Raw genomic sequence first — 24133 nt, forward strand, 5'->3', positions numbered from 1 at the left:
AACGGGCCAGTCCTCATTATTACAGAGTTTCTGTCTTCCAGCTTTTTATCTCAGGATTTTATACCTGTTCTGTTTGGTGTTTTTTTCATGGGTCCTTGAGTCACTGTTACTGATATAACAATTTCAATTCTACATTTTTACTGTTCTTCTCTTGCATTGCTTTAGCCTACAGAGTGTCTCACTAATAGCTCAAGAGCAATTTTTTTTTTTCAGTAAGTTGAGCAAGTGGCTGTGGCTGTATTAATAAAACTGGGCCATGCACATTATAAAGGATAATTTTCAATAAAGAAAATTATTACAGAAGACAAAAAGTTGGGAGATCTCAAGAGTGTTTTATATGACCAAAAATCAACAATCTCACACTTCTGAGATGAGGCTTGCACATACCTCCTTTTGCTTAGTTCAATCAAAAAGTGAAAGCATCAGTAAGAAACAGAAAACCAAGATGAAACTAATGGGGAAAGGGGCAAATAGGCTTTAAGTGCTACAGATCTTAGGACTGAAGTAGGAAAAATTTATAAAGAAAACTAAAAACATACAGGAAAAGTTCATTGTACAGCTTTTATTGTGGCATCTACCACTATGCATATGTTATTTAAGAAAACAGAATCTGAAAGTTGTAACTGCCTATATTCTAAGGATCAGGTCTGAAAAAGCAACTTAAGTCAGTAATTCTTTACTGATGTCCAAATTTCTTCCTCTAAGTCATTGTAATATTTCCATTTTTCTGTATTTAATATATTACTAATAATGAAGAATCATATGACATCCTCAGTAGCTCCAGTGACAGCTTTACTCACATAAACAGCATGTGCACTTCTATTGAAATGCACACTGAGGTACTAGTCTTGTAACAATTTTACTTAAAGGAAATGGAGACAAAATCAGTTTCTGTTAAACAGACACAGTGTTGATGAAATTAAAATAGCTCTTTTTCTAAATGTTACTTACAGAAAAGAGTTTTAAGACCACTGAGAGTATGAGTACACAAGCTCAGTCTTAATTTTCTGGAGTGTAAGTGATATCCCAAGACATATTTGGAAATTGCTAATTGTTTTACTAGAACTAAAGGAACCAATTTTATTTATATAGAAACATAAATGCTATGTGAAGGAAAAGCAAAAGCCTTTAGAAATGCACCAGGACTACAAGTTCAGATTTGTCTTAACGGCAATTATATGTGACAATAAGCTTAAAGTAACAGATAAATGAGAAATGAAGTTATTTTAATGTTTTTGACAGTTTAAAGATGATGCAAGAAGGTGCCCACATTTTGCTTTGGGAAAGAAGGGCCTTGACCTATTTTTCTAAAATTTAAATGTGTTTATTCACAAGCCCTACACATAGTTACTGGACCATTGGACTTATTATGCTAAACCCACCATTAACCCAGCTAATCATGCAATGCCCAACTTTTGGGGGAACTTCTGCACTGGCATAGTCTCTTATTAATTAATGGCTCCAGATGGTCAGGGATGAATAGGATGTATGTGACTTTGTTGCTAACCCTGAATGTCCAAATGTTTTCTTTTGTACTGATACACTGCTTATTAACTGCTTATTGAATATGACTGTGTTATAAAAGTCAACAGATTATTAAAGAAGGGACTTACTTTTTCATAAAAATCTTTGAATATTAGAGCATATCTAAGTGATGGTGGCTTGAAATTTCACTCCAGGCAAGTTAAACCAAATTACAGTTGTAGAAAGAAGCAAAGTTTTACCCCAAAATAGCCTGTGATCTAATAGAAAGTAGTTCTAAGTTACAGCTCATCCTGCATTTTTCATCACCAGCACCCTCCATCTGTGCATTACTTGTGTTGCTATGAATTTGGCAATGCTTCAGCAGCGAGCTACTGTTTATAAGAAGGGATCCCAGCAGCTAAAAGAAGCCAGTCGTTGGGATTACTCATTACTTGCCTTGTGAGCTGCCTCAGGGAATTTCTTGAAGAGCAATGTCAAAATCAGCTTTAAAAAACCAGTAATTTGAGAACTTATGATTGACACGTATGAAGTGCTCCCAGATTAGTGTTGGTCAAGTTTGTGGGCTTGGAAGAAAGATTCTTTTTGTTGGTACTGAGTGAAGCTATTCCTCTTTTATGCAAGGAAACAAGAGGATAAAAAAGGCCTTTTTCCTCGCTGCAAGAAGAAATCTGACGCATTGGGAACTCAATCACCAAGACAACATGAATGCTTCCAGGAGGTAAGCTGCACATACTGCATTCCTCTCAGGTAGGAATAGGAAAGCAAACTAGTGACAGAATATTCCTCTCGTGGTCTTCACATGATGCTGCCAGATAATCATGAACTGTGTTATTTGATTTGCAGTTACACAAGACAGAAGGTAGCCTTTGTCCTGATAGGAATGTTAAATGTGCATTTCTAATTCTACAGCTACTTTCTGTAAAATCTCAGCTGCAGAACTTCTGTTTTATCGATGAATGCCTTTTTGCAGATTGGACTTCCTAGTCTTTCATTTTTAACAGCTCTCTTCATAAGTATATAAATATAATTTGTATTTAAAAGCTCTTTACTTGTAAACTGTATCTGCGGTAACGTTTTCGGTAACTTCTCTTCTGTGATAATAACAGCAGGAACATGTATGAACCAGAGCTGTAATACATCTAATACTCCTCAGACCCCTTCCTAAGCTACATGAAAATCACAAGCTGATTGATCTCCTTTTGGCATTCCAGTTCAGATGGAATTGTGGACATTCAACATTCTTTTCTCTTAAAAAAAAAAAAAAAAAAAAAAAAAAAAAAGCAGGCCCACTGGGGCTTAGCAGGCAACTTTCAGTGGTGATAACAATAACTGGAGATCAGTTACCACAGGCTAACACTTCTACTTTCAAACCATTTGGAAAAGGTGGCAAAGCAATGTTACTCCAGAGAATCCTACACATATGCTTTGTGTAGTATCTTTGGCTAATGAATACCTTGACACAGACTGCAGAGGGAAGTCCCCTCTGAAAAGCAGATAGGAACACATTATCAGAGCAGGATGGAAAGCTCACATAGCACACACTGTGCTTATTTTCATGGATTAAAGCTTTGGAAACTGGTAATTTTTTTAAAACCCTGCCACTTTCATAATATTGCAAAATGAAAGGGTATGTTTTTTCTCATACAACTGATCTGTATCAACAGTGAAGAGCACTGTGCGTCCTCTAACAAGCCCATGCCCAGTCTCTCTGCCTGTCAGTGGGAGAGAAATACCAAATGGCTGGTAAATGTTTTGTATTTCCAGTTATGGAAATTACTTTATTAGCCCCATACAGTTTGAAGAGCTCTTTCCCAAATCTAGTCAATGATACAATGCACACTCTGGACTTCATTATAAACACTATTGAACTGTTAATAAAAAAGAATCATTTTTAATCTTAATCTTGCTTTTTGTTATGGCAGGATACATTCTCTCCGTGCTCACAGACAGAAAAACAATGGGAACAAAAGTGAGAACTGGCACAGCAGCTCTGGGTTCAAGCACCAGCATGAAGATGATCTTGCTACAGTCCATGCCCTTTACACAGTGATTGTCATGATCCTTCTAATAGCAATTTGGGGAGTCTGGTCAAGAAAGGATTCATCCTTATAGCAGCAATATGCTTTTTTTGGTCAAATATTTAAATGAATATTTGTGTTGATTATCCATACCCAGGAGGTACAAAAAAATGGTCTCAGCATATTACAGTTTACTTGAAACTGCTTAAACTATTGCTACTTGTGGAACTGAATCTGTGAAGCAGTTTAATAAGCAATGTACAGAACATGACTTTGTGAATAACATACGCCTGTTTGCACTGTACACATTTATGTTACCCTTCGCATGTATATGAAACTTACTTTAAGCACAATATGCTAGCAAGAAGAAAAGTTCAATTTATGTTTTTATTGGTCAATGTTTTGTATATCTACCCCAGCTTTTCATTTTTCAACCTAAGTTGTCCAGTCTCTACCTCTGCTAAGATTACCTGTCCCAATCCATGGTAAAACATACACTATAAACAGGCAAATAATCTGCCATGTCACAACAACAGGAAAAAAAATTCAATAAAACCCACTACGCTGCAGGCAAAGGAAGACCTCTGAACAAGTCAAATTTGCATCTCCATTGCTGAAGAGAGTTTATATGGGACTTGCATCTGCATATTTTTAACTTATGGTAATGCCTTTGTAAACTCAGGAATAAAACCATGAAATAAACTGTATTTGTAAGCCTCCTTTGTTGCAGAACCAACTGGCTCAGTCTTCAATCTTGTACCAATATATTTAATTAATCTTCAACCACAGCTTGCTTTTCCATAATTCATCAATTCCTCACAGCAGTACCAACCTCTACATACACCAGCCAATCCTTGATGGGGGGCATTCCATACTCCCACTTTTTCAGGGAAGTAACTCCATTCAGAAAACCTGCAAGCTTTCTTGAAATACAGCCAGTTAGCCTCTTTTAAACTCTTTAATTGTATGGTTGCTAACTCCTGATGAACTCGGTTAATTGACTGGCAGCTCTGAGGGGCGGTGGCTGTTGGGAACAATAGTCCAAGCCTCTGGAGTTTGAACTCTGCTTAAACCCCAAATTTCAGCATTGCCTAAACTAACAGAACCCTAACAAACAAAGAACTGCAGGACATTTTGAATACATAGTAACAAAGAGATACATGTTTGTAATTACGTAGTATCTGTAGACAACACAATTCTTGTAAGTATTGTGTACCCCATTTTGGTATCCGTGCATAATCAAAAGAGGTACATCAACTGAAAGGTTTATGAGAAGACCTACACGGCGTACCTCAGGGAGTGTTTACAAAGCACAGTATAGCACCAGAACCTGTGTCAGCTCTCAACAGGCGGGTGTGGGTGCTGGAATCAGCGTTCCTGTGTCTATGCAACACTTCGCCAGTGTCACCCGACTTGGGCAAACACCCTTGTCAAGGTACCATCTCATCATGCTTTAACATGGGAGCAAAGCTTTGATGATGCTTTCTGAAGAACAGCACATAAAGGAATAAGAAGAAAAAAATAGATGATTGGCAATTGGCACATTAAATGCATTGCCATAAGACATAGGGACCTCAGTCATAAACCATATAGCATGAACTAATATTACAAGTGAAAGCAAAAGGATAGTTCCTCCCTTGTAAACGTACCATTGAAGTACATGAGAAGAGAGAGGGATTTAGACATTCTGACAGTAGTTTGAAGAACCCCAGGCAATTGGGGTTGTGTGACAGGCAATGGCCTCAGTGCCCTGGAAGCTTACCATCATCAAGGTTTTTGCAGGAGAGAGGGAGTTTTGACAACGGGTCAAAGAGTGGTACTGAATAATCATTTATTTTGAAAATTATGAAGGGAGATTCCCCTAGCTGAAGTAAGCATGGGATGCCTGAAACTGCTGCTATGAAAACACAACAAGGTAAGAGGGTAAGTTTAGGCTGTAGGAGACCAATATGAACTGTGAAGGGCTTTGGAAGTAAAAGCAGACAGGTAAAAGCATCTCAGGATGACAGAAGAGAGGAAGCCAGTGAACAGAGCTGGGGAGGGGGGCACACTTAATGGTGAGCAGAATTCAATCCTGGAACCAGTCACTGACAGCTGATGTGGATTTTTCCTTTGCTTAAGTTTTTGTAAATCAGATTGGCTATTTGTTCTAACATATGTAGCTTTTAGAAACATGCATCTTACTAATATCAAACACACAGTTCGGAGATGCATAGGCTGCAGCTCATAAATTGAGCTGCCAGACCAGCGAACCTACATCGCTTGTGCTGCCGTGTTCATCACAGTGGCCTGAAGATACGGCTGCAGAGCACTCAGGAGTCATCCTGATGCGAGGGAGCCTACTCTCCGCTTCTCTTTCCCTGCAGAACCTCTGACTGTCCCTTTCACATCACTGCAAGATTTGCCATGTGCCAGAATATATATTCCCCCAACCATGAAACGGGCACACATCTGATCCTGCACACATGCACCAGCCCACAGGTGAAGGCTGCTGGCAAATCTTTGTGTGCTACTGGACATCCTCCCTGAGGGGAGGATGACCACCTCTGTCACAACAGGGCAGGTAAGTTTTCCTTGAGTATATATCTGTATTCCTGCTGCATGCCCAGAGGTATACCTGTTACATAATGGACAGGCCAGCATTTTGGACATTTCTCAGATCTACCTAGGTTGAAAGCTTGGGAACTGTCTTTAACTCAAATAGCAATAGCCTGCTGGCTTTAGTGCATATTACAAAGTCCTAGAATCACAGAATCATAGAATGGTTTGGGTTGGAAGGGACCTTAAAGATCACCTACTTCCAACCCCCCTGCCACAGGCAGGGACACCTTCCACTAGACCAAGTTGCTCAAAGCCCCGTCCAACCTGGCCTTGAACACTTTCAGGGAGGGGAAAGCCACAACATCTCTGGGCAACCTGTTCCAGTCCCTCACCACCCTCACAGTGAAGAATTTCTTCCTTATATCTAATCTAAATCTACCCTCTTTCAGTTTAAAACCATTACCTCTTGTCTTATCACTACACTCTGTGGTAAAAAGTCCCTCCCCATCTTTCCTGTAGCCCCCTTTAAGTACTAGAAGGCTGGTCTAAGGTCTCCCTGGAGCCTTCTCTTCTCCGGGCTGAACAACCCCAACTCTCTCAGCCTGTCCTCGTAGGGGAGGTGCTCCAGCCCCCTGATCATCTTTGTGGCCCTCCTCTGGACTCCCTCCAACAGGTCATTTAAAAAGATGTAAAACAAGTCATAGTAAAAGAAGTAATTGTAAAACATTGTAAAATGAGTAATTGTAAAAGATGTCTTTGTACAGTCTGTTTCTTTCTTGCCCTGTCTCCTCCCCTCCCTCCCCCCACCCCCCCCAGAAACTCATGTATTGCAGAGCTTTCAAGCAGGAAAGTGAATTCTGTGGTGGACAAGGTTTTAGCCATCACCTTTCAGAAGAACAGGCTGCTGGTTTCGCTCAGTTTTTGTCATATACACAATGTTAAAAGGCAGCACAGAAAAACCACCACCACCCCACCTAAAGAAAAAAAGCTAGAACAACTGACCACACATGATACCTTTGGATTTAGTTCTTAATTTATAAATCCTGCAGGTGTAATCCTGCCTCTGAAGCACTGGAGATCCAAATAAGGTATTGAAAATGCTTCAGCTTCCTCTCTTTCACCTTATGATAGAGACAAGGTATGAAAGTTCAGAGGGGACAGCAGGAGAACATTAAATGTTTTGAAAAACCTGTCTTTTTTCGTTAAACTTTTGCTTTGCAGGAAAACAGCAGTGCTTGATTTAACAGTAACATTATAGATACACATTTACTAATTTTTAATGTGTCCAGAAAGAAAAGTATAACTTTGCAGGGTCAACAAAATCTACATTTATTACCAGTTTTTATAAATAATTTGTTTAACTTAGATAATGCAACTAGGACTAGGGGAAAACTGCTCTTGCAGGACAATGGCATAGTCTTCACTGACAACAGACCCAAATCATCTGCCTGCCTCACAGGTACTATGGAAGCTTCAGGTCCCAAAATCATTTCCAGGAAAACCACCCACGAAAATAGCTCATTTGGGTCTCATAATAAATCACAATTTCATAATTTAAGTCATGTCAACAGCAACAAACTATTTACTGTTTCTACACCAATGAAATAGACTGATAGTAATTAGAAACTGTGAACCCAAGTTTGGAACTTATATATCAATTATTATGCAGCAATCTTTTTATTAATATTTCTCCTATATTAAACAGACCAGACTGATGTTTTACACATGTTCAAAAAAGGCTGTGGTTTAAGCATACCTATCTGCTGTTATTTTAAGCTACCAAAACCAATGTCAGCAGTTCAGCCAGCAAATCTGATGATATACTCCATGTACCAACTGGACTGTCAGAAAAGGAAAACAAGTCTTTTATTTTCCATGGTCATTCTCACATGCTGATGTTACGCATGTTTTATTTCAAAAGACTCAAGCCCTTCCAAGCTCCATTTTTTACTACTGCCTCACATTTTTCCTTTAGAGAGTATGATACATTCTGTAAAACCATCTTTAAATCAAGAAATCAGTACAGCCATTTCTCCTGAATAAATTATATTCATATATTTATTCACATATATATGAATAAAAATATATATGATATATAATCCTTATAGTGGCCTTTCAGTATTTAAAGGAGGCCTACAGGAAAGATGAGGGACTCTTATCAGGGAGTGTAGTGACAGGACGAGGGGTAATGGTTTTAAAGAGGGTAGATTTAGATTATACGTGAGAAAGAAATTCTTCACTGAGGGTGATGAGACACTGGAACGGGTTGCCCAGAGAAGCTGTGGCTGCCCCTTCCCTGGAAGTGTTCAAGGCCAGGTTGGACGGGGCTTTGAGCAACCTGCTCTAGTGGAAGGTGTCCCTGCCCATGGCAGGGGGGTTGGAAGTAGGTGATCTTTAAGGTCCCTTCCAACCCAAACCATTCTGTGATTCTATGATTTCTTTTGATAAAACTTGTAATTCCCTTGGTACTTCATAAGAATTTTGCCACTGATTTGGTTGGTAAGAAAATGAGAGTATTTGTACTACTGTGTTTTAATTGAGGGAAGAATTAACCAAAATCAAAATGCAAACCAGAAGCTAGTGATTTCCATATTAAATACAGAAACACAGACAATACTAGGTCTGTATGTCAGTGTGCTGGTCTGTTTACTGTAGTGGATAACATTTCAACTCTAACTCAGACTTGTCTTTCCCTCAAAACATATTTTGTTTTCCCAAACACTATGTGTAAGAATCTGGGGCATACTCTTCCAAATATCTTGTAAGTACACAAATCATTAATACCTCAAGAGAACATTACGGAAAAAAACCAAAAATGCAGACAGCTATACAGTTTTATATACGTCCCAGAAAAACAATGAAGCATCACAATAACAAACAGTATGGATTTCTACTTAATTAAGACAGTAATTTTTCTTAAACAGGACACCTGCATGTGATTAAATGATACTCATGCAGAGCTGCTGGACCCAGTGACTAATGGAATCAGTATTCTTTTCAGCTTTGTTTGACACCCTTTCCTACCACTAGTTCAACAAAACGAGTTCGGTGATCCCTTCAGAATGCTGTTTAAGTTGTATTGGCAATTTAAATGAACAAATCTATGGCGCAAACTTCTCTGTGAATCCTGTACATGGAACCAGGCCCTAGGAAGTCAGCATCATTACACATAATTCACTGTTACAAAGTAAAAGCACCTCTCATTATCCTTTAATGCCAACAATGAAGTAGCATAGCAACACATCTGTACCTCAGCAGTACACTACATCCGATGACATCAGATTGTCAGGTGCCAGCACCACCACAGCATCATCCATACTGACCTTATTCATTGTGCTGCACTTCTCCAGTGCCCCTGCTCCACAGCACCCTCACTGCTGGCTGCCATGGTGCCCCTCCCACCCCTTCCTGTCCCCACATGCTGGGCAGCGACTCTATCCCGCTAGCAGAAAGAGGAGGCGCTGCTGATAGTTTATGGAAACTTTCTAGTCCATCAGCAATACTTCGTGCCAGAGACATCTTTTCCGGCAGTAGTATCGTTAAAAGGCTATCATCCATCAGGTGTGCCAAAAGAAAACATATCAGGGGAGGGTTAATAAAAATGGTTTACAATGTTTGACTCCTATCTGGGACTAGCAAAACATTTGATGAAAGAGAAAAGTAAGTACAGATTTCCAAGCCTTCTGTTTATGATCAACTTAAGGTACTGACAAAAGTGATTTTTTTTTCTTGTTCAGAAAACGGACAGAAATACCAATGGCAATTCTGCTTTAAACAGCAGAATTACTCTCTGTGCTTAGAACACACCTCAGATTACCCCCATATCCAGGCTTGCTCATTTATGGTTAAAGCTCAGATGTCATGAAACTACTCAGTACTACACCACTTTCTCTGAAATGCAGGATGAATTGCGATGAAGTGTTTTTACATCTTAAAAAGCCCTCTTTTTCCTTTAAAAATTATTTATTTTCACATTTTCATAAAACATCTTTTGCTGACATTCTGCAAACAATACTATCCAATAAGGTGCCGATTTTTTCTTCTTGCGGAGTTACTTTGTACGTCTGCAGTAAAAAAGAACAAGAAAAACACAAAAGCTGTATAAGAAAGAAAAAAATTGATCACATATCTTCTAAAAATATGTACAGAAGAAAATATTTCCCCCCTCTCGCACTTTTTACATTGGAAACTCCTATCTTGTCGTGACTGCCAGACAAAATTGGGACTGAGGAACCAAACAAATTATGAAACTGCAAGACATAAAGGAAAGCTAAGAAACTGAATGAGAGCAGCACTTTTAGCTCCACATGTTACGTGCTATGATTTGTCCAGTTCTATTCAAATGTCTCCCATCATTACTTTGATGAGACATGATCAAGATGATTTAAGTTACTTGAATTTTATCGAGTGAAACACATGCTTCAAGATACCTACCTAGCATATGGTAATCTGTTTAAGAGCACACATGCCCTAACACAGCTCCTAGCAGCTAATCAACACATTTTTATTTTAGCCGCCCATGCTGGGACTATTTACGTGCTTAAGATTGTGAAACTGTTCAGGACTGAAAATGTATTTTTAATTAAATGGATATTTGCCCAAGAAAACAGGAAGCAAAAGCACCTAAATGGTAGGCAGCAATCTGGAATTTATTTTTATGTTCCAATTTCCCAATAATGTTAAGAATCAGAAGACTTAAAACTTGTGATGTCAGGGTGACAACTTTTCAGGTAAAAAAAAAAATAAGAAATAAATAATCAAGGTTCTCTTAAAACAAGTTTCCTGCTGTACTAAAGAAATACAGAGACTAACTTAATTATGTCCACTGATATTTAATCAGTCAACTAAATCAACTATCGCTTTTCTCTACGCCAGTCATCTCTTTTGGCTGCATACCTTTTTAACTTTGGCAGTGTCTGTTAGTTGGGGGAGTTCATCTAGAGAAACCTGCTGGCCTTCTACCTGAGATGCTATATCTTCCAGATTTACAGTTTTTTCTCTGTCCACAACCAGAACAACGAGTACTGCTGTGTCACCGTCTGAAATGCCAAACTTTTTAAATGCATCTGAAATCTAAGAAAAGATGAAAAATACCAGAATATTATGAGTCACTTTCTCACTATATATAAGCAACCTTTTCAGTTACTGGGTCAAATAAACCAACAGTATAAACTGACACACACTTTACATTAATGGAATTCTGACAAGCTACAAGAGATAACAACATATTAGTGTTTTTAAAAATACCAGTAACTTCTATCAGTAGCGAGGTAAACAGGTAAGTGAATACATATATTTAGTTTGGCTGCATGGACCTTAGCAAGCTTCTCTGGAAAAAAAAAAAAAAAGACATTTGTTCAGTAAATCTTACATTGTTGTTTGGTGAAAGGCTGAAAATAATTTCTGCATAGAGAGTTCTGGTCTTCATTTTACCTATCTTGTGTAGATGAACTGCTTTGTTGGCTGCCACAAGAATTTGAAAAGGATCTACAATCTGTAAAACACAACAGAAGTTAAACAGAAATTTAACATACTATTTTGAACTCTGAAAAAATCCTGACCACTTAATTTTGATAGCCTAAGTCTGCAATTGTAGAAGTGAGCAAAACAGTGTTCTGCTAGTTATTTTAGCAATTCTTGCTCTTCCAAAGTCAATGTGATTATTTCCTGCGTGGGGTAATACCTGACATTAAAAAAAAAGTATTACACTCTCTCAATCAGGTTACTGAAATCTTCTGAAAAAAAGAATCACATTAATAAATCTGTCAGTAAACTGCCAGATTAGAGTTTTTTCTCTGTTCCCTAGCTATTGCTTTGCTAATTCTAACAAAAAAAGTCGAGATTCAGAAACTAGTTATGGGTTTTAATGTGAACAAAGGCTCCAAATAGTAGCTTTTTCACAGCATTAAGCAATTACTACTACATTTTGCAGACACAAGTAGATTTAAATAGCTCCACCAAGCAGGATGTGAAGTGAATCAAGACGACAGTTGTTTTGGCCAATCCTGCCACAGCTCTTTCTTTTACACAGATGAACCATTACACTGTAACGAAATCAAAGGAGGGGCATTTGCGCAGAGAAAGCGAAGTGCGCGTACAGCAACGCCTGCCAGCGATTACAAACATTTTTCACAGAGCTCCCACCGAGAAGGGCTGCCCACATGCCCTTCAAACGGTAACGCGGTACAAACGGGAGGACACAGGCACCCACTCACCAGCGCGGGGTTTATTAATGCCCCTTCAATGGATCCTTCCATGGCTTTTTTTCTTAGAGCAGCGGCATTTTTCACGTGGTTGAAGAGGAGGAGAGTCACGCTGCAGCCGGGGAACAGCTCCAGCTGATGCGTGAAATCCATCTCTCACCGATGGCGCAGACCGGCCCCGGGAGCGCTCGGCAGCACCGGCCCTACGGCGTTTGCCAGAGTAACGGTCACACAAGGACGGACACACTCTTGTCTCGTACAGAACACAATTTTAATAACACACAGCCGTTCATGTATGGTTTTCCACGCTTCCCAGACGGGAAACCCCCCGCATGCGGCCTCCACAGCCGGAGGCAGGCCGCACCTCCCGCCCGCCCCGCCGCCGCTCTCCTCACCCCTTCCCACCCAGCAGCGGCCGCACCGACGGGAACCGCCGCTGGCGCCTGGCTCCTCCCGCCCGCCCTCCCAGCCAGCTCCGGCCGCCGCCGCCGTACCCCCCGGCCCTCACCGCCGCCCGCCAAGCGCCTCGGCCGCGGCCCCACGCCGCCAGGCCCCTCCTCCCCGCGCCCAGCCCTCCCCGGAAGGGCGGCCCCTTCCCGGCCAGCGCGGCGGCGGCGGCGGGATGGAGCGGGCCGAGGCCTACGGCTTCTCCGCCGCCATGAGCGGCTCCTTCCTGCTGTCGTGCCTGCTCTTCGCGGCGATCAACCGCCGCCAGCGCGGGCCCTACATGGACGAAGCCTTCCACGTCCCCCAGGCGCAGGCCTACTGCCACGGCCGCTTCCTCCAGGTGCTGCGCGTTTGCCAGTCAGGAGCGATGATTTCTATAAACGTACTGTGGGCGCTTTGGAAAGAGAATGATTTGTGGTCATTGCTGTCCAAACGCCGGTTTCTGCTTTCTGTTATTTGGTGGTGCGGTAGGGCGCCAGGCAGGAGACAAGGTGTTCAGAAATTTCAGTCTAATGATGCCAGAAATTCGCTGAACATCCAAGCTAACAAAATGGGCCATGGGTGGGAATGGTCTGTCGTAACCTGTTGTGTGTCTCCGGTCCGTAACCCTCTGTCTCTCTCCGCTTTCCAGTGGGACCCCATGATCACCACGCTGCCGGGCTTGTACCTGGTCTCGGTGGGCGTAGTGAAGCCCACAGCGTGGCTCTTCGGGTGGACGGGAAGCGTGGTGTGCTCTGCAGGAATGCTCAGGTTTATTAACCTCCTTTTCAGTGCTGGGAACTTCTACTTACTGTATTTACTTCTCTTCAAGATCCATCAGAAGAATAAGGTACAGTCAAAGTAGAATAATTTTATGCGCTCATACAAGCAGTTTTGATGGCTCTGTATGTTCACTTCACTACCTATGTGAGCTGTCCTCTACTACTACCAGTTTGGCCAAGGAGGCACATTCCTTTTCTCTTAAAAAAAAAAGATATATTTTTTCTCTCTCACAGTGCAGTCCTCTGAAAATTTACTCTTGTGCATAACTAAAAGTAGTCACACTGAAATAAAACTTAAACTTAGTATGTGTATAGACTTACTATCCCAAGGTCTGAATACTCATCTAGTTGGAATTACTTAAAGACTTTCCACCAAACTTCAACCACTGAATCCTGAGTCAAGCCCTGTGAACTGTGTTTAAACTAAAATCTGTTCTTTAGAAAGATACCATGTTTGACATCAGTATTTAGAACCGGAGAATAATTCAAGTTGGGAAGAATTGAAGAATGATTCAGGTTGGAAGGGACCTTAGGAGGTCCACCTTCCAGCCCAAAGCAGGCCAGCCCTGAGATCAGATCAGGTTGCTCAGGACTGGGGCCTGGAAAACTCTCCAAGGACAGAGTGACTGCACAACCTCTGGGGGCAACCTGCTCCATGACTGACTAGCCTCATGGTGAAAAAGGTTATTCTTGCATCCAGTTGGAACCTCTCATTTCAGTTTATGCCTGTTGTCTCTTGTCCTCCCATCATGTACCACTTTGAGGAGCCTGGCTCCCTTTACCTGTTGATATTTTCAGAGATACTGGTAGGCTGCTGTTCGGTCCCCACAAGCCATCTATTTTCCAGACTGAACAAGGCGAGCTCCCTCAGCCCCTCCTCTCAGGGCAGGTGCTTCAGCCCCCACCTGTCTTGGTGGCCCTCTGCCATTGCTCCAGTTCACTAGTGCTTTTTATGTATCACAGGGCACAAAATTGGACATGGTATTCTAGGTACAACCTAACAAATAGAGTAAAGAGGGATACTCGCTTCCCTTGATCTGCTGGTATGCTCTTGTTAATGCTGCCCGGAAGACTGTTGCAGTCCCTTAGTGCCAGGGCGAGCTGCCGGCTCATGGTCACCTCACTGTATGCCAAGACCCCCAGGTCCCTCTCCACAGAGCAGCAGATCCTCAGCTACTCCATGTCCAGCCTGTATCATTGGAGATTTCTTCCTTTCCAGGTGCAGGCATTTGCATTTGTCCTTTTTGAATTGCATAGCAGTTCTGTTGCCCCATTCCTCCACCCTGTCTAGGTCACTCTAGATGGCAGCTCTGCTATTTAGCATATTGCCTGGTCCCACCACTTTAGTGTCATCTGCAGACTTGATGAGAGTGTACTCTCGCTGTCATTGATAAAGATGTTAAACAGGAGAGGTCCCAGTATAAATCCCTGTGATGCTCTGGTTATTACTCTCCTTTGGGTAGAGTGTGACCAGTTACCATACAGCCAGTTTTTACCTGTCTAGTAGTCTACCCATCCAGACCATCACAGTTCAACTTGGATACAAGAATATTGTATATTTAAAGTGGTGGAGAATCCAACACTGCAGTAGGTAAATTGTTTCAGTGGTTAATGGCCTATTCAAAACCTTTCACCTTAGTAAAGTTGTTTAGTTTCACTTTGAACCATAAGAACATTTTTTCCTGTTTCGCAATAACTGAAGGATTCCTTTACTATAAAGAAAATTTCTTCTGGTGTATTTTCTTGTTGGAGACTGTTCATGTTTAAGCACATGATAAGACTATACAGAATTGGGTCAAATTCAGTAAATTGTTTCCACTTTCAGAACACTTTTAATTTTATGCTTGGAGGTGGAAATACAAATATAAGAAAACAAAAGGTTTCATGACAGTAGTCTAAGCATTAGAAAATGTAGTTATATTGTTGGCATTTCTTTGAACTCAGCATTTTCTCTGTTCCTCTTTTCTGTAAGGTGGTGACTGGCTGTTTCGCCCCATGCTACATCATTGAGAAACGTCATGCAACATTTTTTAATGTTGTGAATTGCGTTGCATCATGTAGTACGTGGGATAATTGGGAGGAGTTTTTAACTGCATGGTCTCCTACCTTCTTTAGAGTTTCTTTTCTAACTCGTGAATTATAATGAAGATAATAAAAGCTGACCAAAGATTAGAAAGTTGGAACTGGCCACTCTGTGGTCTGGGTTCAAAAGAAGCAAAATTAGAAGCACAGAATGATGTGTTCTGCTGTCTCACAGAGTCTGATGATGAGATTGCAGGGGCATAAAACCGGTTTTGGTTTTTTCTTTTCTTCTTCCCATTAGTGCAGCTTTTTTATCCTAGGTATGGGTGCAATTATACTCCCACAATGATTTTAATGCCACAAATATGTGAACACCTGACATATGAAAGAAGTTAGTGCATTTTCATTGCCATATTTTTAACTTGCCTGCAATAATGTTCTGTACTTCAATTTGTATTTTAACATTGTGTAGTCCAACAGTCTGTATTGGCATAGCAGGAGGTTAACAAAAATACAGCATGCATGCTTGTGCACTAATGGAACCAAAGAGCGTAAGAGATGTTACATGGTGTTAATGGAATTCTCAAGAATGATACTCTTTATTTATTTTTACTGGACATTGCTAACCACATTTTTCTGCTTCTTCTCTAGGCTGTGTCTGGTTTCCAGAGAATCTTGTCTACGTTAACTCTTGCAATGTTTCCCACCCTTTACTTTTTTACATTCCTTTATTATACGGACCCAGGATCAGTATTTTTTACTCTCTTTGCCTATTTAATGTGCCTTTATGGTAACCATAAAACTTCAGCTCTCCTTGGATTTTGCGGCTTCATGTTTCGTCAGACAAATATTGTGTGGACAGTTTTTTGTGCTGGAAATGTTGTTGCAGAGAGGCTAAATGAAGCCTGGAAGACAGAGTTACAGAAAAAGAAAGATGAAAAGATTTCTTCCAGGAAAGGATCATTTGCAGATTTGATCAGAATATTTCAGTTTCTTATTGAATATCTCATATCACCTAAAAACTTAGTTACACTTACTGCGCTGACTTGGCCATACATCGTATTAGTAACTGTGTTCTTTGTTTTTGTCTTCATCAACGGTGGAATAGTTGTTGGTGACAGAAGTAGCCATGAAGCCTGTTTGCACTTTCCTCAATTGTTCTATTTTCTGTCCTTTACTGTTTTTTTTTCATTCCCTCATTTATTGACCCCTACTAAAATCAGGAAATTCCTTTTGTCATTACGAAAGCACCCTGTGCAGTACAGCTTAATCGCTGTCATCTCTTTATTCCTGATCTGGAAATTTACTTATGTTCATAAGTATTTACTAGCGGATAACAGACATTATACGTTCTATGTCTGGAGAAAAGTCTTCCAAAGACACGAGCTTGTAAAATATGTATTAGTTCCAGTCTATATATTTGCTGGCTGGAGTTTCACTGATACGCTGAAATCAAAATCAGTATTCTGGATCTTAATGTATTTTGTATGTTTATTAGCAGTCACGATTCCTCAAAAATTGCTAGAATTTCGTTACTTTATTTTGCCATTCTTAATATATAGGCTCAATATTCCGTTTCCATCTCTATATAGACAACTTCTGGAGCTGGCTTTTTATATTGTTGTGAATGCTGTAACTTTTTATCTTTTTCTAAACAGAACATTCCAATGGCCAAATAGTGATGAAATCCAGAGGTTTATGTGGTGACTTTTTTTTTTTTATACTTTCATACCCTTAGGAGAAAGAACCCAGTTCTGTTTCAGGACTGTGGACCCTGGAATGAAGCAATATGTTTTGCATTATGTAAGGACTTTCTTCCCCAGTTGGAATTGGGGAAGTAAGCTGCTTGTATTCTTGCAACTGAATGTGAGATCTGATAATGTTGTAATGTGAAGATACTCCATATACTGAATTTATGAGCTCCTGGAATTAACAAATACAACATGAGGGGAAATTTGAGAACACCTTTCTGTAATTAATGTGAAGTAAGGCAGATGTTTACAGTAATTTTTCATTATAATAAAATATTATATAACATGCCCTTGAAGGTATGGCAGCTTCTAAGTATGTTTCAGAGGTTTCTCTTTAAAACAAAGTATTTCAGTGTTTAACCTTTTTGTTAACTCTGGGTGCATATTTACTCCTTGGATCAGGCCACTTCTGTGTAGGTTTGCTAGCGGTCAAGGTATGAACCTACTACTAAAGTATAATGTTTTCAAAACCTCCTACATCCCACTGAATTTTCATGATTTTTTTGTCAATAAATGCTTACATTAGTTTTGCAAACAGAATGTAAGCTCTTAAATCATGAGAGCATTTTGAAAATTTTATTTCAAACTGATATTTAGAAAATACAGTGGAGGCTCTGTGCATGTACCTTCTTTGGGGGAATGAATGTTATTGTACAACAAAAGATAAATTGCAGTTGATAATGTGACCTATTAGAAGGGGAGTAATTTATGTATGTCAGACTGAAACGTGTATTTACGCAGTGGAATGCAGTCTAATGAATACCCTTTTAAATAATCAGGCTTTTATGTCCTGAGGTTCTGTGTTCACAGGTTTGTATTGAAGTAGGGTATGAGTGCACTCCCAAGTTGAACTGAGTGTTTCTAAGATCTTTGACATGTAATTTTAAAGAAAAACTAATGGCATTACTGAATTGTTCTTTTAAATGTTTTTCATATATATACAAATCTAATGGAACTAGGGAGTATATATTTTGTTTTATAAAGGTAAAATACAATGTGTGTATATTTTTAAAAGCATCTAGTGCGTTATCATCAGAATAAAAGAAGGCTGTAATAGTTCCTGTCAGTAAATTACTTTAATTAGACTCAAAAATATTTGATTGCTTGAAGTTAACTATTAAGCAGTTTTATAAATATAAGTAAATTATGTGGCGGGGGGGGAGAATCCAAAACTTCACATACTGTGTAGCATCTTTAAGTTCTTTCTTATTCTGTAATGAAAATACTGCAGCCAAGTCTATGCAAACATACCATATTACTGCCACTCCAGTTACTCTGAAATGGAATTGTTTCTCAAAAGGTCAGTACTGTGGAGTTATTACTCACATTGGTACTGTTATTTTTCTTTTACTGTATGCAGATCAGTGTCCTGGCTCTAATCTCTTCCCTGTCCTAACACTATGAAGAGTGTGGTTAACTCAGATTCTCCTGTCCAATGTTTTTGCAACTGTGTTTCTTCTAAGGAAACTTTAAAGCTACTCTTCAATGAGTAGGTTTATTTGTATTGAATTTAAGATGTTTGCGTCTTGTCCTGTTGCCAGTATGGTGATTTGTTGGTAATGTGTGTACAATAGGGAAAGCCATTTTCTATTACTCCCTATTTACTTATATATGTTGAAGTGGCAAGAGAAACCCAAAATGGGTTGCTTTTCAAGTATCTAATGTAGTTCTTGCAGAGTCCAGGATGTTGTCTTATGTTGTGATTTTAGTATGACAGATTTGGGGGGAAGTCTCACATGCCTTCTGCTTCTAGTTTTGTTTTTGTATACCATGCTAGTAAAAACCTAAACAAGGTAAAGAGCATATGCATGGTTTTGTACTACTTCATTTGTATCCTCAAATTTTAGTACTGAGTTAAAATGGTAATATGGGAAGGAATGGGGCTCTGGGTAGAATTCTGAATTGTCTTCTAGATCTGGGGTCTTTTTGGCTTTATGTAGGGTAGCAGGTGTTCGTTTTGCTTGATGAGATGCAAAAATTCCTGTGCTTACATAGTCCACAGGTGTTTTGTTTTGCCCAGCATGTTTATTATTTGAATGCCTTTGATTATCAGCCCTGTTAAGAAATATGCTTCCTACTTATTCTTAACAGAGATAGCACTCATATTTCAAGTGAAAAGAACTGAGTTTAAATACGTACCATTTTAATGCATTTCTTCTGATGAGCTCCACATCACAAGACACTAGAAAGAGAGATGTTTGTGAACTGTTGAGGTTTTTGTAACCAATATTATAAGATGGCATAATATTTTATTACAGGATTTATCAGTATACTTACACATTTTAATTTGAGTACCGTTATTTTCAACGTATCTCGCTAATTTAAAAGCAGGCTGAGTTGATATGTTTAAATTAAAGAGGGAAGTCCACGAATTACTAAACCTTGAAAGGAGAATTTTAGAGTAAAGCTATGAACCACAGGGATTTTGCAGGTAATATTCAATGTTAGCCTGATTCAGTCTCAGAAATCAAGATGATTGTAATTATATCGTAATTAGTCATAAAGAAAGGTCTCAAATTCCGTCAACATCTCTTAGAAATTTACAAATATCAGTAGCACTGTTTAAATCTAGATATAAGAATTAGTTAAACATACTTTATAATCCTGAAACATTTCCTTTGTAGTTGTCTGTAATTTATTAGCTATTCATCTTAAAGACAGGCAGAAAGGACTGTGTTTATCCTGGTTTATGTTGCTACAGTCTTCTAGTTTCAGTAGAACCATAATTGCTTACTTCAGGTTAATTCCTTAGCAGGTGTCATTTGTTAATGAAATTACTTACAACAGCATTAATTAATTTATTGTAAATTTGATTAATCAGCTATCCATTTAGAAAAGAATCACACTAATTTGTTGAAATGTCCAAGATGAAAACAAAAAAAGCTAGCTAACATTTTTGTAATGGCTGTTTAAAAATAAAATCTCAGGTTGTTTTTCCTCAGACAGAAAGGTGATGATGATTTTTCAATAACTGTCAGAATAATAAAAATAGAGAGCTGAACGACCACAGCATGGCTGAATTGTTTTGAAGTGGAAAAAAAAAGACAAATAATTGAACACATTGTGGTTTTTTTTTCTTTTAGTTAAAAATAGGTGGTTATTTGGAAAGATAGAGTTTGTTTGATAATCCTATATGCTGTGAACTGTATTGTGTTGTGAGCATTCTGTATTGCATTCATTTTAAGTTCTTCGGCAGCATGTGTTCGTTCAAAATTAGCATGAATTTTACACCATAAGCAGTATGTGCATGCTGAAATGGTTTTTTATCTATTATTTTTCTTGTGAGTAGATAAATCAGAGGTATTTCTTCTGTTAAAAATATCATAGGAAAAAGTATTCTATAGTCTCTGGGGTCAGATAGTTGATTTTTTTTTTCCTGTTAACGCAGGTCTGATTTATTTTTTTTCACAAGGTGTCAGTCTTGTGCCATCTTGTTAAGATGACCAGCTGCAAAATACAATGCTACTTGAAGTCATAACATCAGGGACTTTAGCAAGGCTATTTCTGAGAATTAGAAAACTTCAAGTTCGGTCATGACTGATTGCTTGTTTTAGTAGCTGGTTTAGCTAAAATATCCTTATATGTAATTTTAAATATATATTGTTTGTTAAGTTTTAGAAGAAGAGCAAGTTTTGCTCATCTTTAAAATGCCTTCTTTTGATATTTTTTGGTATTTGTGGGGTTTTCACATCTTGTCTGAGAGAACAAAATGAAACTTGAAAGCTTACTGTTGAAATGTCATTGTTTTAAGCAGTGTAGTTGCTTAGAAAGCAAATTTCCTGCTGTTATTAAATGTTGCAGCATTCTTATTTTCACATATTCATTCTATTCATTGCTGTCTAAAAAGAAAAAAAAATTGGAGGAAAAAATGAGGAAAGCAAAGTAATTATGCTTTTGAGACTGACACATGGTGATTTTCTAAAATATTCACTCTTTTTAATTGAATGATGCACATATGAAATAGCTCAAATGCCTGTTAGCCCTATAGTAGTTGACATACTGCATTTTAAATGCATCATCTAGTTTTTGTGTAATGAAAAAGTGTAAAGCCAGAGTCCATGAAAATGACTGCTTATAGTTATCTCAAATTCTTTGTCTATATTCACCGTCCTAATTTTTTTCCCTGAAAAGCTTTGCTTTCCTTGCTTATCTCTTGTTAGATAGGATATGCTTTTTATTTTTGATTCAGTGACATTTGTATGTTAGCAGAGGCATCTTTTATAGAAAAACATCCTTCTTAAAAGTAAGTTTTAGATGGATGCAGATAATTGATTTTGCTAACAAACATCATTTTGCAAACAAAAAGAATCTCTACATGAGGCAGAACTGCTAACCTAGCTAGCAATGTGTAGCTAAAATGCTCTTAATTTGTGAGTTTTTGTGCTTAATCTTGGAATATGCTCAGGGCCTCATGCTGCTCCTTCTGCTTCAGGGATAGTTGGGATATGAGGAGGAAGTGAGAGGAAAAAGATTTGCAGAGATAATTGCCATTGCAGTGCTACCATAGCTAGGAGTATGCAACACCACCAGGAGCAGAAATGAGTGGGGTGCTTTTGAGGGTTCTGGGGCACCACTGTATTTGGCAGTGCACTGCACTGTGGCTTGCTGATGTGGTGATACAGGAGAGTTGTTTGCCGTGCTTGAGTGGAAATGTCTTCTCCAGCTGGAAGGAGCTTGTTGCTAGAGCTGGACTGATCACTGTGAGAATGATCTTGCTGAAACTTGGGAGCTAATTGGTTTATTGAAAGATGTTTTGGTACTTAGCTGTGGATCTGTAAATAAAAACCGTTCTGTGTTCAAGAAATGTTGTGAACTTACTTGAATTGCAACTGTGGGTTAGTAATAGGGAAGGGGTTGTTTTCATTTTTGGATTGTAAGTTGCCCAGATACTCTAGTGTTTTTATAAAAGACAAAAATTGTCGTATCTTAAAAAATAAACACTTTTAAAACAGTATCTTCTCATGTGCTTTATATCCTGGTTTTAAGTAGATGTAAATTAATAGCCCGTGCATTTGATTCAAATTAGTATGAACTCATATTAATAGTAGCAGTATATGCCTTTTCAAAGATGTAATTGCAAAGTTTTTGTCCTTAACTACCTTCAGATCTTCTCTAATGGGATTAGATTTCCATGTTTTCATATCACCCTCCTAAAGGTATTGTCATAGAAACAATCTTGTGAATATACAATGCAAAAGGAATGGTTATGGTGATTATCGCTGACAAGAGTCTCTAATTTTAGGGCACTGCTTCAGACCTGCAAGTTTAATACATGTAAATCATGCTGCATTCCCATCAAATCTCAAACAAAGCATTACCTGGCTGAATTGAAATTTAAACGACAAGCTTCAAAACAACAAAGGAGACGCAGTCAGGAATATCACTGATTTCAGAGATGGTGCTTTGCCTTCTGTGTCAGTGCTGAGCAAATGGCACAATGTTGTTAGTGGGTGGGAGTAAGCATATCATAACTATAGTGCTAGCGAAGAGCAGCGTGGGTGTTTTATACCTAATGTTTTCTTTGTTGCATATAGAATTCCTTACTTGCTGCTCTGTGCAGTCCTGTGCTGCTATAGCACTATATACTTTTCATTACCAAGAGGATTATTTTATGTTAGTCAATTGAGATGGTTTTGAAGGTGGGAATTCATCTGCCAGATGTCTTGTCAAGACTACCTCCTAGTGCAATCTACTTACTAGAGCACAGCCTGTTTGGGCAGGGCACTCACCTGAGCTAGGGAAGAGATTTAGAGATTTAGGCCAGAATGACCCGTCTAGCTAAATTTGAGAAGTTTCAGCCCGATGCAGTGTGTTAACTTGCTTTAAAGTATCAAGAAGTTTTGTGGAATAACCTTCCCTGTCCAGGTCCAGTCCCCCAGGAAAAGAAATTTATTTGCTGGCTATAGTAACGAGTTGTATGTATCCTTGTGAAAAATCTACAAGCATTTGCTTCAATAACAGTGAGTTTTGTTCAATTAATTATTACTAAGATGGAGTTTTCAGCATTCTTTTTTGAAACAGGTAAGAATGATACTTTGCTTAAAACCAAAAAGAAATCAAGTGCTTGCCCTTTTAAGAATAAAATACATTTGGGATTTTGTGGCCATCTGTTGTTTGAGAGGAGCTTTAAGTTTCCCTTAAAGATAAAAACTAGTAATTTCCCTCCACCTTCCTTTATTGCTTATAAGATATACACTGCTTAAATTTTAGAGGGGGTGGAGGAGGGGGTAGCATTACAGTGGCCTGATCTGGCTGTTTGCCTGACAGGAGACCACAAAACTTTATCTGAGAATTTCCACTGAGGAGGGAATTAGTTTCCACATCACATAAGTGAATCCCATAGAGTTTAATATTTTGCAGCTGAAATGGAGCACATCTTCTGAAAATACCCTCTATTTAAAGCCATCAACTAGTGATGAATTTGCCATATTCTTTGACAAGCTTTTTCAGAGATTAATTACTTTTAGGAAACTTTTTTTCTCTAGTTATGAGCTTTATGCTACATCTGTGCAAAGACAGTTCTCCCCCTTTTCCTCTTCTATGTGCACAGATATAAACCATTTATACTAGTATGTGCAGATCACAACCCTTAACCACCTGACCTACGGAGATATGAGGACTCCTGTGCTCCGGATTGTTTTTCTCTGGCTTTTTTTTTCAGCATGTAAAGAAGTATGATCACCAGAATTGAAGACTGCACAACATTTTTGAGCTCTTCTTTTTTATAGGGAAGAAGTATCATCCACCTAGACTTGTGTTACCTTGCTCTGTTTAGCCAAAACAAGCTCTGTGGCACCTTGTATGGATACCCTTAGTTTGAAGAGCATGCTGTCAACATTGTAGGTGGAGCATAATTTTTTGAGTTCTTAAGTCACACTAATGGAATAATCAGTCCAGAATAAATA

At 38.9% G+C, this 24133-nt stretch overlaps 2 protein-coding genes across 2 annotated transcripts; one reads left to right on the forward strand and one right to left on the reverse strand.

Moving 5' to 3' along the window:
* Window positions 1–9988: 9988 nt before the first annotated feature.
* On the reverse strand, window positions 9989–12818 carry TPRKB (TP53RK binding protein). Its single transcript, XM_074827739.1, has 5 exons — window positions 12756–12818; window positions 12260–12450; window positions 11416–11538; window positions 10941–11117; window positions 9989–10108 (listed from the first exon to the last, which is right to left on the reverse strand). Exons 2-5 carry the CDS (start codon window positions 12398–12400, stop codon window positions 10022–10024), a joined length of 528 nt encoding a protein of 175 aa, XP_074683840.1. The 5' UTR covers window positions 12401–12450; window positions 12756–12818; the 3' UTR covers window positions 9989–10021.
* Window positions 12807–22180, forward strand: ALG10 (ALG10 alpha-1,2-glucosyltransferase). Its single transcript, XM_074827738.1, has 3 exons — window positions 12807–13034; window positions 13326–13523; window positions 16129–22180. Exons 1-3 carry the CDS (start codon window positions 12870–12872, stop codon window positions 17182–17184), a joined length of 1419 nt encoding a protein of 472 aa, XP_074683839.1. The 5' UTR covers window positions 12807–12869; the 3' UTR covers window positions 17185–22180.
* Window positions 22181–24133: the final 1953 nt, after the last annotated feature.

Source organism: Strix aluco, chromosome 5 (genome assembly GCF_031877795.1).
Source record: "Strix aluco isolate bStrAlu1 chromosome 5, bStrAlu1.hap1, whole genome shotgun sequence".
NCBI lineage: Eukaryota > Metazoa > Chordata > Aves > Strigiformes > Strigidae > Strix > Strix aluco.